The sequence below is a fragment of the Mastomys coucha genome, unplaced genomic scaffold, assembly GCF_008632895.1.
Source record: "Mastomys coucha isolate ucsf_1 unplaced genomic scaffold, UCSF_Mcou_1 pScaffold19, whole genome shotgun sequence".
NCBI lineage: Eukaryota > Metazoa > Chordata > Mammalia > Rodentia > Muridae > Mastomys > Mastomys coucha.
Genome location: NW_022196901.1, coordinates 24161801 through 24179730, shown reverse-complemented (window position 1 = coordinate 24179730; position 17930 = coordinate 24161801). Strand labels below are relative to the sequence as shown.

At 41.5% G+C, this 17930-nt stretch overlaps 1 protein-coding gene across 1 annotated transcript in view; it reads right to left on the bottom strand.

Annotated features, from left to right (window-relative positions):
- The window catches only part of Ube3c (ubiquitin protein ligase E3C), a 112069-nt gene extending 99866 nt beyond the window's left edge, over positions 1-12203 (bottom strand). The window contains exon 1 of the mRNA XM_031380273.1: positions 11821-12203. Coding sequence (XP_031236133.1) covers positions 11821-11886 — 66 coding nt within the window. The 5' untranslated portion in view covers positions 11887-12203. The remainder of the gene's footprint in view (positions 1-11820) is intronic.
- Between the last annotated feature and the right edge of the window lie 5727 nt (positions 12204-17930).

The window sequence follows — 17930 nt, the reverse complement described above, 5'->3', positions numbered from 1 at the left end:
CCATCTCCTTAGCCCTGGAAACATGTTTAAAACAAGGAAGGTTCATGATAGTATCAACAATCCTCATTATCAACAATTATAGTTCAGGGACTACAGAAAAGGCTCAGTGGTTAAGAGCACTGGCTACTCTTCAAGGGGAATCTGGTTCAGTTCTCAGCACCCGCCCAGCATCTCACAATAATAAATCTCCAGTTTCAGGGGATCTGATATTCTCCTCTTAGCACCACACACACACATGGTAAGCAGACATACAAAGGCAAAACATTCAGTCGCATAAAATAAAATGTAAATATTATAATATGTTATGGCAATTCATGTCTTTAGGTCCAGCACTTCTGAGACAGAGGTGGGCCTGATACGTATGGAATTCCAGATCAGTCAGGGATACATAGTGAGACTTTTCTCAAAAACAAACAAACAAACAAACAAAAGGTATACAACTAAGCCACAGTTCCCAGGGTACTTTTGATAGTTTCATCTTTTATAAACAGTTCCAGAACACACAGATGACATAGGCACCAAGCTATTTACCAGAACCTAGAGCTTACGAGCATGACTTCACAAACTAATTTAGGACTAGAGAGATGGCTTAGCAGTTAAGAGCACCAGTTGCTTTTCCAGTAGACCAGGGTTTAATTCACAGCACTCACAGCACCTACACGGCAGCTCACACTGTCTGTAACTCCAGTTCCAGGGTATCTGACACCCTCATGAAACACCAATGCACATAAAATTTCAAAAGAATAATATAATTAAGATTAAAGCTACATCATAAGGAAACCATATTCAGACAAATTTAGAGCTAAATTCCCCTTTCTCTACTGTACTACAGGTCCAACAGTACTTGAAGCAAGAAAGCTGAACAGCACTGCCCCACATTAGACTGAGAACAGATCAGAGCTCAAGCATCATGGCTTAGTTCAATTACCCTTGATTGTTTCCTTTACAAAACACTGTCTGCTTCACAGAAGAGTCAATGGGAGAGAGCATCCTGTAGAAGGGACAACTGTGGGTAACAGGTGTCTAATGCAATATACACGGAAACAGAAACAAGCATCTTCCAAAGGAAATCCCGAGGCTCCCCCAATGCCAGGAAATCCAATGGTCTCTTCTGGCTCCACAGGTTCTAAACATGCATGTGATGCATAAACATACATGTAGGCAAAACATACATATAATAAATTAAAATTAAAAATACAAAAATAGTCCTTACAAGATAGGATAGTAGGGCTGGAAAAATGACTCAGCAAGTAAGAGCACTTAGTCTCTGAGAAGACCCAGGTTTGGTTTTCTGCACCTTCATGTTTCATAGTCATCCATAACTCCAACACCACAGGATCTGAAGCCTTCTTCTAACCTCCATAGGCATAAAGCACACAAGCAGTACATGCATACATGCAGGAAAACACATACATTTTTTTTTAAATCTTAAGGAAAAATAGTAGACAAACAGAATTATGTAAAAACTAAACAAGTGGGCTGGAATACACAGCAAAGCAGCTGAAACAAAGAGAGACTCTGCCTCAAACTAGATATCTTCTGATTTCCACACATTCACTGTGGTATACACAACCACCACCACCCCCTACACACACAAACACACACAAAGCCCCCCCCCACTGTTGTATGACTTTTCCTGGAGAAGCTGAACAAATGTCTATTCACTGAAGATTGATACCAACAAGAGACCAACACAATACAACACAACAAAACATACAAAAAAACCAATTCTACCAACATCTAACTTGATAAACCAATTAGTTTACTAGGTTGCTCACAGAAATATGGACAGCTCAAAGACAGCTGCATCACCAAAAACCTCATCCATCATGGACCTTCACAAAAGTGTCATCTCTGGAGCTCTCTGCAGGACATGGAGGCCACTCAACAAACTGGAAAGTCTCTTTAATATTTATATAACCTTCAGGAGCAAGGGACTATAATGATTTGTATATACTCGGCCCAGGGGCTGGCACTATTAGTGGGTATTAACTCGTTGTGTGTCACTGTGGGTGTGAGCTTTAAGACCCTCATGCGAGCTGCCTAGAAGTCAGTATTCTGCTAGCAGCTTTTGGATGAAAATATAGAACTCTCAGCTCTGCCTCCACCGTGCCTGCTTGGATGCTGCCATGCTCCTGCCTTTATGAACCTCTGAACATATAAGCTATCCCCAATTAAATGTTGTCCTTTACAAGACTTGAATTTTTAATTGGTCATGGTGTCTGTTCACAGCAGTAAAACCCTAACTAAGACAGGGATCTTGGGCTGGAGAAATGGCTCGGCTGTTAAGAGCACTGACTGCTCTTTCAGAGATCCTGAGTTCAATTCCCAGCAACCACATGGTGGCTCACAACCACTGTGTGATCTGACACCCTCTTCTGGTGTGTCTAAAGACTGCTATAGTGTACTCATACATAAAATAAATAAATAAATCTTAAAAAAAAATCAAAAAGGCTGGGATCTTATGAATCTTACAGGTTTTGGAACATTCCAGAGAGTTGTAAGTTGTTTATTTCCCTTGCCTTACTGACCCTTCCTCTAGAATGGAAATATTTTATTTAAAATTGTCTTAGTCGGGGTTTCTATTCCTGCACAAACCATCATGACCAAGAAGCAAGTTGGGGAGGAAAGGGTTTATTCAGCTTACACTTCCACATTGCTGTTCATCACTAAAGGAAGTCAAGATAGGAACTCAAGCAGGTCAGGAAGCAGGAGCTGATGCAGAGGCCGTGGAGGGATGTTACTTACTGGCTTACTTCCGCTTTCTTATAGAACCCAAGACTACCAGCCAAGGGATGGCACCACCCACAATGGGCCCGCCCACCTTTGATCACTAATTGAGAAAATACCTTACAGCTGTGGAGGCATTTCCTCAAAGGAGGATCCTTTCTTTGTGGTAACTACAGCTTGTGTCAAATTTTGACATACAAAACTAGCCAGTACAAGGATATTGCTACACAACACTACACACATATCCAAAATAAATAAGTAAAATATTAAAATAAAATGAAAACAATTATGTACAGCAAAAGAAACCACCAACAAAAAGAGGCAACGACTTGACAAAGGTTTAATGTTCAGAACATATAATTCCACAAAAAGCCCACCCAAAACCAAAATACAACTTTTAAAATGGGCCAATTATCTAAAGAGACAGTTCTCAAAATATAAACATATGGAAAAAAATGTTCACACCAGGCATTCAAGCACATGCCTTTAATCCCAGCCCTCAGGAGGTGGAGGAAGATGGCATATCTCTGAGTTAGAGGCTAGCCTGGTCTACAAAGCACGTTCCAGAACAGCTAGACGCAAAGAAACTATCTTGAAAGCAAAACTAGCAAACAAAAACAAAAAAGAAGGAATGAGGAAAAGAAAAGAAAAAAAATTAAAAACGGCTATCAATTATTAGCCAAAAAGGAAACACAAATCAATTTTGACAAGATGGTCCATTGGTTACTGGTTACTCTTCCAAAGAACCAGAGGTTGATTGTCAGCACCCAACTTGCAGCTCACAAACACAAGTAACTCCAGTTTCAAAGTATATGACTCCATCTTGAGGCCTCCATAAGCAGCAGGCATGTACATGGTGAACAAACATACATGGAAGCAAAATTCTAATGTATATTAAAAATAAAGAAATCAAATTTAAAAATCCCATGAACAAATACACTCTTTCCAGTTACAAAACTATTGTCAAAAGACTAAATAAATGCTAATGAGAAGACAAGAAGAAAGTCTTATACACTGTTGGTGGGTATGTAAACATATATGACCATTTATGTACATCATGTAGGGGTTCCTCAAAAATTACATACAGATTTACCACATACACACTACCACCTATCACACTTTGCAAAAGGAAATTAAATCAGCAAATTAAAATGTCTACAAGTCCTCTTATTGCATCATTATTCACAAGGGCCTGGAAGGAAATCAATCTAGGTGCCTATGCCAGGTGAATAGATAAAGGAAATATGGTACAAATACACAAGGAATATTATTCAATTAAAAAGATTGAAATCCTATCTATAACAAAAATAGGTGGAATTGGAAGACATGTTAAATGAAAAGACAAACATAGAAAGACAAAGGCATACAAATATGGTTCTCTCACACATATGAATGCTATAAAAAAGAAAATAAAAAAGGCCAGGACAGAAGCTAGAGAGGCAGGTCAGCAGAAGCACTTACTGATCTTGGAAAGGTCCTGGGTTCCATTCCCAGCACCTACATGGAGGATCACAACCATCTTTAACAAGCTTATAGTACACATATATACACTCAGGTGAACACACACACACACAATAAAGGAAGTAAGTAAATAAATTTAGGTGTATTTATGTGTACAGGCAGTTTGCTTCGATGTACCATGTGCATGCCTAGTACCCACAGCAGGTGTCAAATTACAGAAGGTTGCAGGCTGCCAGGTGGGGTTTGGGAAATTCTGCTGCAAGAACAAGTGCTTTCTTACCCTCTGTGCAATCTCTCCAACCCAACAAATATTTCATGTTTTTAAAAGTAAATCTGAATGTAAACAAAGAATCATACCTAGTACGGGCTGGGAAGGAGAGGGAATAGTAAGGAAAGAGGAAAACAGACAACAGAACAAATTCTAGTGCAGCAAAGTATATGAGTGGTGACAATATACTATAACCTTTCATAGACTTCATGAAGAGAGTGCTCACAGGCTCCAAATATAAGAAAACCATGGGGGGCCAGTGTAAAAGCTCAGGTTCTAAGAGTGCCTGCTGCTAAACCTCAAAACCTGAGTTCTATCCCTGAAATCCACAGGACAGAAGGATAGAACTGGCACCCAGAAATTGCTCTTGATTCTCCAATCATGTGCCATTTTACAATGAATCACGAAAATTTTGTTTTTAAAAATAAAAGAGGGGCCGAAGAGATGGCTCAGTGATTAAGAGCACTGACTACTCTTCCAGACGTCCTGAATTTCAATTCCCAGCAACCATATGGGGGCTCACAACTATCTATAATGGAATTCAATGCCCTCTTCTGGTGTGTCTGAAGAGAGCTGCAGTGTACTCACATAAAATAAATAAATAAATCTTTAAAAAAAAAAAAAGAAAGAAAGAGAGAGAAGGGAGGGAGAGGAAGGAGGGGAAGGAAGGGAGGGAACATAGGAGGGAGGGAAGGGAGGAGAGGGTGCTGGTGGTGCTTGCCTTTAATCCCAGCCTACAGGAGGCAGACAGGCCCATCAGAGATTGAGGACAGCCTAGTATACAAAATGAATCCCAGGACAGTCAGAATTCTTACACAGAGAAACCCTGTCTTGAAAAGTCAAAATGAATGAATGAATAAATAAATAAATACTTTTTTAAAAATAATTAGGAAGATAGTTGGGAATATAACACAGTGTTAGAGCACTTGCCTGGCACATTTATGAGGCCTTAAGTTTGATCCTCAATAGCATTTTTAAAAAAGCAAGCAAGCCAGCCAGCCACCCACTAAGGGAGTAGCAATGTTCCATATACTGCATGTGTTAAAATGGCACTGTACTCCATAAATATGTACAAGAGTGATGTTTATCTTTCTTGAAACTTTAAAATTGATTAAAGACTTTAAAATACAAGCTCATTAATACTAATAAAGAATAAAACAAAAGACAAACTGGGTGATATTAACTTTGGTAAAGACATTTTAGACATATTAGAAACATAAATCATGGAAACACAGATAAACTGGACTTCATAAAGAGTAAAATTTTCTGCTCTATGATAGACATCATTAAAAGAATGAAAGAAGAGCCAAGACTGAGAAAAATGTTTACAGAAGACATATATGAAAACAGATTTGTATCTACAGCACACACACATGGAGATAACTTAATTAACAGTAAGAAATCAAACAACCAAGACACCTGATCAAAAACGTACATATGGCAGCCAGGTGTAGTGGTGTACATTTACTGCACTTATAATCCTAGCATTTGCAGCTAATTCCAGCACAGAAGAATCTGGAGTTCAAGGATAGCCTGGGTATATATCAAAAACCTGTTTCAAAAAACCAGGAGCTGGAGATACAGTCTATCATGTACAACACTCTGGGTTCAGTCCCCACCCAACATAGCAAAAGAATGTTAAGAATAAAAGAGTACTCATTAGTATTTACCCAAATTCAAAACTTATATACGCACAAGTGTTTACAGTGGCTTTATTCATAATTGCCCCAAATTTGGAAGCAATCATGAGTCTTTCATTACAGCTGAATAAGACAAACTGGTACATACCATGAAGTATTATTAAATGGAAGAAGTATTATCAAGCTACAAAACATAGGCAAACTGCTAAGTCTAAGAAGTCAGTTTGCAGATTTAGGAGTGGTGGCTCACATGAGAAGCTTAAAGAAGGAGAGTTGCTGCAAGTTTTAGACCAGCTTGGGTAGAGTTTGTATTAAAAAAAAAAAAGAGAGAGAGACAATTTATAAAAGTCCAAACAGAAAATGTTTTTAACAATAACAGAAACCAAAAAGACTGTAGTAAATAGAAGAAAGAATGGATATTTGAGAACTTTGTTCCTACTCATTTTTCTATAAACCTTAAACCACTCTTAATATATATAGCACAATATTAATACAAAATAAGATGCAGGCTGGTGGGACAGCTCAGCAGGTAAAGGTACTTACTGTCAAACCTGACATCCTGAGTTTGATCACTGGAACCACAGAAGAAAGATAGAACTGACTTCCACAACATGTCCACAGGTGTGCTTTGGCACTCACATGCCCACACAAATGCACATACACAAAAGATAAATATTATGTAAAAGTTGAAATAAAATAGCTAGAAAGGCATGGAAAGATATGGAGAAACTTGAAAATGCATATAAAGTAAAAGAAGTTGTTCTGAAAGTCTGTGTTTCAGGATTGCAATACTGACATTTTGGGGAAAGCAAGTCTATGTAGACAGGATTGCCAAAGGTAAGCAGAGGGAGAGTAGTGGCTAGGCTGAGAAATAGAGATTAAAGGCAATGGGAACTATTCTGTATGACGCTGGGTTAGGGTTAGGTCATTATAGTAATCACTTGTCAGAATATTAAGATGCAGAGCACTGTGGACTTCAGCTGACAATGTTACACAGGAACAAATTCAACACATAGTGCCTCAACCACCTGCTCCACTGTCTGTAGCCTGCTTTGGAGGATAAATCAAGAGCAAACATTGAAATGACTATAATTCAACTACCACTATTAGTTTAAGTAGCTATGGAAACTTGTAAAGGTAATCTTAAAAGTTGCAAAGGTAATGTTAAAGTCATTCCTCCTACCTACAACTTTTCTACATCCACATACATTCTCACTTTCAATCTGAAAGTAGTTCCCAACCATATACACCTGGTTTTTCCAGGCTCCTCCCTGTATTTTTACTACTTGCTTCCCCTCATCTTGCTTTCCCATTCTGTAAAACTTGGTCAAGTTGTCCTATCATCCAAATCTTTCTTAGACTTCAAATTCTTTCTCCCTGTCATCCATTCAATCTTCTGGACTTGTTTGTTTAATTATATATTTTTATTAGATATTTTATTTACATTTCAGATGTTTTCCCCTTTCCTGGTTTCCCCTCCGAAAAATCCCTCATTCCCTCCCCTCTCCCCCTGCTCACCAACCTACCCTCTCTGGCTTTCTGGCTGTAGCAATTCCCTACACTGGGGCATATAACCTTCACAGGACCAAGAGCCTCTCCTCCCACTGATGACCAACCACGCCATCCTCTGCTACATATGCAGTTGGAGCCATGAGTCCCTCCATGTGTACTCTTTGGTTGGTGGTTTAGTCCCTGGAAGCTCTGGGAGTACTAGTTAGTTCATATTGTTGTTCCTCCTATGGGGCTGCAAACCCTTCAGCTCCTTAGGTCCTTTCTCTAGCTCCTTCATTGAGGACCCAGTGCTCAGTCCAATAGATGGCTATGAGCCTCCACTTCTGTATTAATCGGGCAGTGGTAGAGCCTCTCAGAAGACAGCTGTATCAGGCTCCTGCCAGCAACCACTTGTTGGCATCCACAATAATGTCTGGGTTTGGTGATTGTATATGGGAAGGATCCCCAGGTGGGGCAGTCTCTGTGTTGTCCTTCCTTCAGTCTCTGCTCCACACTTTGTCTCTGTAACTCCTTCCAAGGGTATTTTGTTCCCCCTTCTAAGAAGGATCGACACTTTGGTCTTCCTTCTTCTTGAGCTTCATGTGGTTTGTGGATTGTATCTTGGGTATTCCGAACTTACCAGTCAGAATGGCTAAGATCAAAAACTCAGGTGACAGCAGATGCTGGCGAGGTTGTGGAGAAAGAAGAACACTCCTCCACTGCTGGTGGGATTGCAAGCTGGTACAACCACTTAGGAAATCAGTTTGGCAGTTTCTCCGAAAATTGGACATAGTATTACCTGAGGACCCAGCTATACCACTCCCCGGGCATATACCCAGAAGATGCTCGAACATAAGGATACATGCTCCACTATGTTCATAGCAGCCTTATTTATAATAGCTGGAAAAAAGCCAGATGTCCCTCAAGAGAGGAATAGACACAGAAAATGTGGTACATTTACACAATGGAATACTACTCATCTATTAAAAACAATGAATTTATGAAATTCTTAGGCAAATGGATAGATGTGGAGGATATCATCCTGAGTGAGGTAACCCAATCACAAAAGAACACAGGTGGTATGAATTCACTGATAATTGGATATTAGCCCAGAATCTTCTGGTCTTTTAAGAGAGGCACTGTACACCCACTCCATTCCTGCAGTCTTGACGTCAGCTCCTGGTACCCTAAGGGGCACACTCACTAGTCACCAGTCTTCTAGTCTCAAATCTAAATTATGGTGTTATCTGGAGGCACCCATTCAGCATTCAACACTTCTGGCCTACTTCTTCCTCCTGTAAACTTATTCCCCAGACATCAGTCTTCTTAGGTTTCCAAGGTATGATACTTCTTGCCCCAAACTTGAATCAACAACTAAGTCACCAGTTCACTGACATCCCTCATACCTCCATGTCTACTCAGATTCCTCTGGTTCCACACGTGCCTGAACCCCACAGGAACTTTGGCATTCATTCCTCAAGCTCCTAGCTTAAGCACACATCTGGAATAATCTGTATTGAAAGAGTCCCTCTCCTCACCCCTCAGAGGTTGAGACTCAGCTCACAGGTGGAACCCATGACCCAGCCAAGAAGATTTCCTCTCCAGAAGACTGCCTTGGAGATCAAGTCACTCAGCCAGGAAACCATACATGGCCACTGCTTGGCTAAAATGAAATAAATGGACAGGACCTATATACAGAGACAAAGTCAAGAATGCAACTCACAGAGAACAGCTGAGCTGAACTACCTTGGTAATGGTAGCATGGAAGCTGGACAGTTTTTGACTTATACATTCTATGAAATACCACCATGCCTGTCACAGGCTTTTTGTTTATTTGCTTTTCTGCACTTAGTTTCAATGGATTTTTGTACTTGCAATCAAATGACTGCTAAGATAGTCTTCTATACACACACAAAGCTATCATATAAACTGTGCCATTAGGATGTATCCTGATTTCAGAAGCACTGACTCGGAGGTGGGCATGTTGCTACATTCCTGTCTGTGATTCCAGCACTTGGAAGGCAGAGGCAGAAGGACTGTGGCCTTCTGAGGCCATCGTGGGCTACACAGTGAGTTTCAGGCAAGCCAGGATTAGAGTATAAGGACCTGTCTCAAATATAGCAATATACAAGTAGAAGATGGTAGAACTGAAGCATTGGAACCCACCACACACTTCAAAGTTTCCACACTGTCCCTTCAAACCCATCCTACTTCCCACCTTTCTAGACCATGTCGACCAATTCTGTGTTTCTGAATTAGCCTGAGAGAAATACAAAAACAAACAAATGAACAAACAAACAAACAAACAAAAAAACCCCAGTCATTAGTACACCATAACTTTTCAAGGTATAAGTCTTATCTCCACAACAAGACTATAAACTCTGGGCAGTGGTGGCACACACCTTTAATCCCAGCACTTGGAAGGCAGAGGCAAGTGGATTTCTGAGTTCAAGGCCAGCCTGGTCTACAGAGTGAGTTCCAGGACAGCCAGGGCTACACAGAGAAACCCTGTCTTGAGAAAAAAAAAAAAAAAAAAGACTATAAACCCATCAAGTCTTGGACTTTTCCTGCATATAGCTCTTACAGATAATAAACATAAATATTCACTTAACTTTAAAAAAAGGAAAAGACTAAACAATTTTCCTCTAAGCTGAAAAAGGGAAATATTTCAAATTATAATTTAAGACATGAAGGAAGTATACTAGAATGGCCAAATTTCCAAAGACTTTCAATACCACTTATTGGCCAGAATCTGAGTCAATGGTGCCCTCAGACTCTACATGTCTTAGGGTAGTGGGCACATCAACTAGGCAAGCAATGAGCAATGTGCACCAGCACAACACAAGTGTAAGCAGCATCTACCAAGACACATGTAATAAGCACCCACGAAAACCAGAATAAGTTAATTATGTTTTATCCAGAATAAGTTAATTATGTTTTATCATGTCCTGGACCAACAGGGACACAGTGGGATGGGAGAATCTGTCAAAGAAAGTGCCTAGCTCAAGAAGCAAGGCACAAAGGCTAACCAAGCCGCACCCACTTCATCTGGCCTCGTTTGCACCAAGCTCAATGTTAAATTGACCTGTAGGAACAGGTCAGAAAAGCAGTTTGCTTGGTGAAGAACAACTATGGATAGGAATGCCTGGAAAATTCATTTACATATGTGTGTCCAGATAAAAATCCTTTATAAAATGAAGCTGGACCAAAGGCTGAACAGCACTGCTCTTGCACATACAATAATTTGGGGGAAAAAAAACGACAAAAATATTTACATTAAAGGGCTAGGGAGGTGGCTAAGCAGTTAAGGTCACTTACTGCTTTTGCTGAGGGTCTGGGTTTTGTTCCTACTACCCACATGCCAGCCCACAATTGTCCTTAACTCCAGTTCCAGATCTGAAGCCTTCTTCTGACCTCTGCGGGAACTAAGCAAGCCTGTGATGGTGCATGTATTACATACATGCAGGCAAACACTCATACGTATAACTTTTTAAAATAAAGCTTTAAAAATTTGCTTAAAAGGAAAAAAAATCCTTTTAACTTAACTCCAGGGATCCTGTCTGGATTCCGGGTTCGGCCTGGAGCATCACGGCAGGTTGCCCTCATCCTTCAGACTGCCTCAGAAAGCCGAGCAGCGTCAAAACCTTCACCAGGGAAAGGTCCAGAAGCGACCCGGGCGCCAGGCCTCAGGTAGGAACTTTGTATGGCTCTGAGTGGGGCAGGCTAAAGCGAGATGCAGGCTACAAAGACCTTGTCCTACCTGCCCTCTCCCACTTCACAGGCACTAGGGACTCTGCCCTAAGCTGTTCTTGAAGGCAGGGCACTCCAAGCTCGTGGGGAGCGGGTATGTCAAGTTTACAGCTCGAGAAGAATTCTTAAAGGGCGGGCAGGGGGCCGGGGGGTGAGGGACACCTGCCTCGCACTGCTGGATCCAGAGCTAACCGTGTAACGCCCCCAGCCACAGACTGCCGGTGCACGCGTGTTTCCAGGTCAAAACTGCGGCCCTTGGGCAGGCGTGGCGAGGTCGCAATGAATGACCCAGCCGCTCGGTCCGCGGCTCCACAGCGCTCCTCCGGAGCCTCCTCACAGACCTGTCAGGGCTGCACGGCAGCCGCACCCGGCTGGAGCTCGCTCCACAGCGTACTGCGGAGCGGCGCCGCCCGGGTGCTGACAGGCCAGCGTTCGCCTCAGGCCCGGGTTCGGTTAACATCTCGGGCCGCACCGCCTCACCTTCCTGCTCGCGCCACCGAGAGACACTTTGGGCCTTGTCTTGAAGTCGCCTTCGAAGCTGAACATCTTCGCCGCCTATCCCATCTGCGCGGCCCGGCTGAAGGCGGAGCGGCCGGGGGCGGGCCCAGCGGGCTGGGCGGGGCCCGGCAGGGTCGCGGCCTCGCTGTCCCGCACCACCCCGCCTGCGGCTCAGCGCTCTCCGCCCTGCACGCGGGCGCGAGCGCGGCGGCGCTGGAGACCGTCCTGTCCACGCTGCTTCATCCACAGCGCGCCGCCGCCAAGCGAGGGGCTCCCCGACTCGCGCCTGCACCGCGCCGCTGTCGGAACCAAGATGGTGACCGCCCGCACTGCGCGCGCGGCTCCGTGAACGTGCGCGGCCAGGTCATCGACGGCTCGGCGCTCCTCCCGGCAGCCCCCGCGAGCGCTGGCGCCGCCATCGATTACACGGTGTTTCTCCCGGCAGCCCTTCAACTCGCTTGCAGGCGCGGCTCCGCGGGGTGCACCATTCTTCTGCGCGTGCGTCCTGCCGCCAGCCGATTTCCGCCACCCATTGACGCCGACGAGATCGCGCGCACTACTGGAGAGGGAACCCCTGCATAAGAGGCCGCATCCACCCTCCAGCTAGATGTGGGGGAAAAGGTTACTAATGCAGAGAATCATGACTCAAACAAAGACGAATAATATATGGCATACAAACAAAGGTATTCGTGAACACACATCTGACACATAAATGTATGCCATACACATAGATATACAAATGCACACCAACACATGTAAGTTTTATACCACACAACATATGTATGAATATATAACTAACATACACGTTTAAGATATCAGTTCTTACAATACATAAATATATACCAACACACAAAAGTCAATACAACACTATTTATATGAATAGTTAATATATATAAATGCATGCCAAATGTATAAATGCATCATAAATACATAATGCACAAATATACCCTATTATATATCCATACACTTATATACAGGTCTAATATATGTATGTACATGTATAAAAACATGCACTATTGCATATACATAAGCCCCAAAAAAATATAAACAAAGCCAATGTAAATGAATTGATATCATATACAATATATACATGTACACATACACATATATGCCATACAAAGCAACACAAATACATATCATGTATGCATGCATACATATACATATGCATAAAACAATATGCATATACATAAAGTTTGATAAACATACAAATACATGCCATGGCATTCATTTTATCTATATACATCATATCCACATATATGTCATATACACGCATAGTATGTATAGCATATAGTATATGTTCTGTGTACATACACATATGTTATATATTGTGTATGCATGACAAGTATATCTACAGATACATAAATATATCACATATACATGCATTACAATGTGCACATGATTGAAAACATCTTTGTTTTTGTTCCAAAGATTTATTTATGTGTATGAATATTTTGCCTGCATGTATATTACATGTCTGTGTATTACATGTGTGTGCTTGGTACCAGAGAGTGCATCAGATCTCTTGGAACTGGAATTACCATGTAGGATCTGGAACTGAATCCAGTTCTTGTGCAACAAGTGCTCTTAACTGATCAGCCATGTCTCCAGCACAGTTTAATTTTTTGTTTTTGAAATAAGGTCCCACTGTACAGCCCTAGCTGGCCTGGACCTCACAGAGATACTCCATCCATTGCCTCTAAGGATTAAAGGTCTTTAATCTGTACCACCATACAAGCCAGCCCCCTTTTTTTAATTAAAAAAAAAAAGTATTACATTTTAGTTAGTGTTTATGGGGTAGGGTGTGTGCCATGATGTGCATGTGAAGGTCAGAGTACAACTTGTCTCTCCTTCCACTATATGAGTCCCAGGAATCAAATTCAGGTCATCAGGCTTGGTAGCAAGTAACTGGTACATGTACTTTTCATCTGTTGAATCATTTTACCAGCTCTTTCTCTCTCTCTCTCTTTCTCTCTCTCTCTCTCTCTCTCTCTCTCTCTCTCTCTCTCTCTCTCTCTCTCTCTCTCTCTCTCTCTCTCTCTCTCTCTCCCTCCCTCTCTCCCTCTGTGTGTGTGTGTGTATGTGTGTGTGTGTGTGTGTGTGTGTGTGTATACACATGTGAATGTCAGAGGACAATTTGTAAGAGTCTGTTCTGTACTACCATATGGATTCAAGAGTGTGAGCTCAGTCATCAGGCTTGATGGGATGCACATTTACTGCTGAATCATCTTGCTAACCTCAAGTTTAGTGCTGTATTGGCAACAGCACTAAGTGAGGGAGCCTCAATATTATTTGAATAAATATGTCATTACATACTAAAAGGCCATGGGAAGAGGTAGGTTAAAATCCTATAGATACAGGCTTCTACTTAACAGATGGCATGACATTACCACACACTATGGAGGCCATGAAGACAGACCTCTCATTCTACTGAGAATTCATAGTGAATGCAGAACTACCTGCAACATGCCATGGCAGTTTCTCTAATAAAGATTTAAACACAAATTCTGACCATATGTACCAGTAATTGTTCTCTTATGCATTTGTCCAAGAGTAAGGAGGGCTGTGACTGAAATCACACCTGAACTTGCAGCTGCTTTGTAATTGCCCAAATCTGGAAACAACAAAACAGCAAAAGGAGAGAAACTATTGCACAACACCTGGGATGGCCTTCGAGGACAGGATTTTACACTGATGAAAACACTAGTGCCCAAAGGTCACGCTAGTACCATGAAATTCCATTTAGAACAGAGCCATGGTGTAAGAGTTGCAGGCAGGGTAGAAGAGAGTTCAATGGCCTCTGGTGCCAGGAAAATCTGTGGTTGTGATAGTGGTTACACAAAAGTACACATGTGACAAGGTGACCCAAGTCAATTTGGGTGACACAGAACTATCTGGGAGAGTCATTGACTGTGTTGTTATCTTGTTTGTACTAGTAATATCATGGGGTTTATGCTCAAAAAATAATCAGTACACATTAAACATAGACATCTGCCCCCTTGTACATCATTTCAGGTACCTAACTCAGTTATGTTCAAAAATATTAAATGGAAAGTTCCAGATATAAGAAAACTCGCAAGTAGTTTTAAGTAGTTTTCTAAGTAATTGGATGAAATCTTACTGTTCTTACAACCTAAATGATGCCCTCATTTGATATCCACATTTGCATTTGCTATACTCCCATTAGATACTTAGCAATCATCTTTGTTATCATATAAGTTTTCATTTAATGGTTGTGAGGTTGTCAAATGCCTCTTTTGAGTGAAAAGGTGCAAGCCCATCAAGTATGTATGGAAAACACTGTATGTATAAGGTTCAATACTATGCATGCTTTCAGAGTACCACTGAGGCACTGAGGACACAGCTTCCAAAGAGGACACAGGAACCAAAGAGTGAGTAGTTATTTGTATGTTAATTGTACAGAAAACAACCAATAACTATATAAATGCAGTGTCACCTTGGTTTGGATATTGGGCCATGGTGATTTAAAGTATAATCATAGTCAGAAGCTAGATTCAGGATTTCCAAGACACCTGAGATTACAAATGTATCCCACTTATGTCCTCATTCTTGCAATATGCTGTGGATGTGTATATGTGACTCAAAATAACAAATTTTAATGCAGCCTAAAATAATAACAAGTCATTTACACCTACATGGCAGGTGATGTGTATAAAATATGGGGAATTTATGTTTTCAGATGCTAAGGAATGTCCAGGTATTGTCTGCTTGCAAAACACTAATTTTGGTTGTGTCTGTGAAGACATTTCCAGGAGAGATTAGCATTTGAACAGGACTGATTAAAGATCTGCTCATGTAAGGCTGGAGAGATGGCTCAGTGATTAAGAGCACTCACTGGCTGCTCTTCCAGATGATCCAGCTTTGATATCCTTTGATAAAGTACCTAGAAATTTACTGTACTAATTGTTATATCTTCTTTGAGTCCTATACCATCCATATGGCTCTGTCATGACTTAACACAACATCATTACTGGATATGTACATTGGTGCCTTTTACTTATTTTTTGTTTTGTTTTTTTGTTTTTGTTTTTGTTTTTCGAGACAGGGTTTCTAAGTATAGCCCTGGCTGTCCTGTAACTCACTCTGTAGACCAGGCTGGCCTCGAACTCAGAAACCCACCTGTCTCTGCCTCCCAAGTGCTGGGATTAACATTGGTGCCTTTTTATTGCAACTCTGCACATGAGTGTGAACTGTGTCTGCAGGAGGAAAACTGACATGGTTCAAGTAGAAAATTTCAAGGTCTCAGGAAATACAATCAAAGCCTCACCTTGGAGGACATCACCCCACCACCATTGTGAGGATGGCTGTTACCAAAAAGACAAGTGATGAGGTACTGGTGAGAGTGTGAAGAGAAGAAACCTAGCACAATGTTGGTGGGTATAGAAGGCACAAACTCATAGTTACCTGGGAATGTAACTAGGGAAACCAGAAATGTTAAGCACAAAGGCTTGTCTCTAGAGTGGACAGGAAATTTATACTGATTTTCCACCCAGAAGGCTGAGAGTGGATGTTGTTAATAGCCTAATAATCTGTGCTATTTGTAGAGCCAGTCCACACATGAATCCCCTACACTATTATATTTATACCACTCTTCCTCCCTAGACTTTTATATTGAGCATTGTATCTCAGTCAAGAGAACCCATCCTTAGGGCAGATGTCATGTGTATTTTATAGTCTGGTGGCCTCTATGCTATCTATATGACCTTAAGCTATAGACCCACTCAACTTCATGGTAGAGGTCACATGTGCTTTGCATTACACCTTAAGCTTTGTTATACATATGAGATTTAGATCATTGTTACCAAGAAATTCTTTTTCCCAAAAGGTATACTATACTTGAATATGTCCAAAATAAACTGCCCAGAGTCAGTCTCTAAAAGTTTCAACCAGCTGGAGAGAGCCTGGAGAGTTGGCTCAGTGGTTTAGTGCACTGGCTGTTCTTCAGAGGACCTGAGTCCAATTCCCGCACCCACATGTTGGCTCACAACTGTATTTAACTCTAGCCGTGGGGGATCCAATGTTCTCTTCTGACCTCTGAAGGTTACCATGTGCTGTGCAGAGATATATACATGCACATAAAATACAATAAAAAATTTTTAAAAAGGCTAGTGAGATGGCTCAGCAGGTAAGAGCACCGACTGCTCTTCCGAAGGTTCTGAGTTCAAATCCCAGCAACCACATGGTGGCTTACAACCACCTGTAATAGGATCTGACTCCCTCTTCCGGTGCGTGTGAATACAGCTACAGTGTACTTATTTATAGTAATAAATAAATCTTTGGGCCAGAGCGAGCAGGAACTGAGCAAGTGGGTTCTACCTGAGCAAGTGGGGCCAACCAGAGCAAGTGGGGCTGACCAGAGCAAGTGGGGCTGACCAGAGCGAACAGAGGTCCTAAAGTCAATTTCCAACAACCAGATTAAGGCTCACAACTATCTGTACAGCTACAGTGTTCTCATATGCATAAAATAAATAAGTAAATCTTTTTTAAAAAGTTTCAACCAACTAAGTTGTGCTGAACAGGATTTCCTTCCTGCCTCTCTCAGTTCATATTTCTGCTAGATGTAAGAATTTGCAGGGACCCACACAGACAGGTAGAGATATACATTTGTGCAGGCATTATGGAAAATTGCATGCAGAGCAAAGTATGGAGGCACATGTCTTTAATCCCAGCACTCAGGAGGCAGAGGCAGGAAGATCACAGTGAATTGGAGGCTAGTCTGGTCTATGTAGCAATTTCAATCTAGCCACAGTTACATAGAGAGATTGAGCTCAGATAAAATTGATCTCAGATATATACATATATATATATATATATACATTTAAGAAATATATAGATATAGATATAGATATGAGAAATAAAAATAGAATTACCAAATGGAATTACCAAATGACTCAGTAAGCCCATTTCAGGGTATATACCCAAAAGCCATGCAGTCAGCTCCCTCATAAAATAGCTGCTCTTAGGGCTGGAGAGGTGGCTCAGTATTTAAGAGTACTTGCTCTTCTTCCAAGGGACCTAAGTTAAGTTTCCAGCATCTATATCTGACAGCTCACAAAAGCCTGTAATTTCAGTGT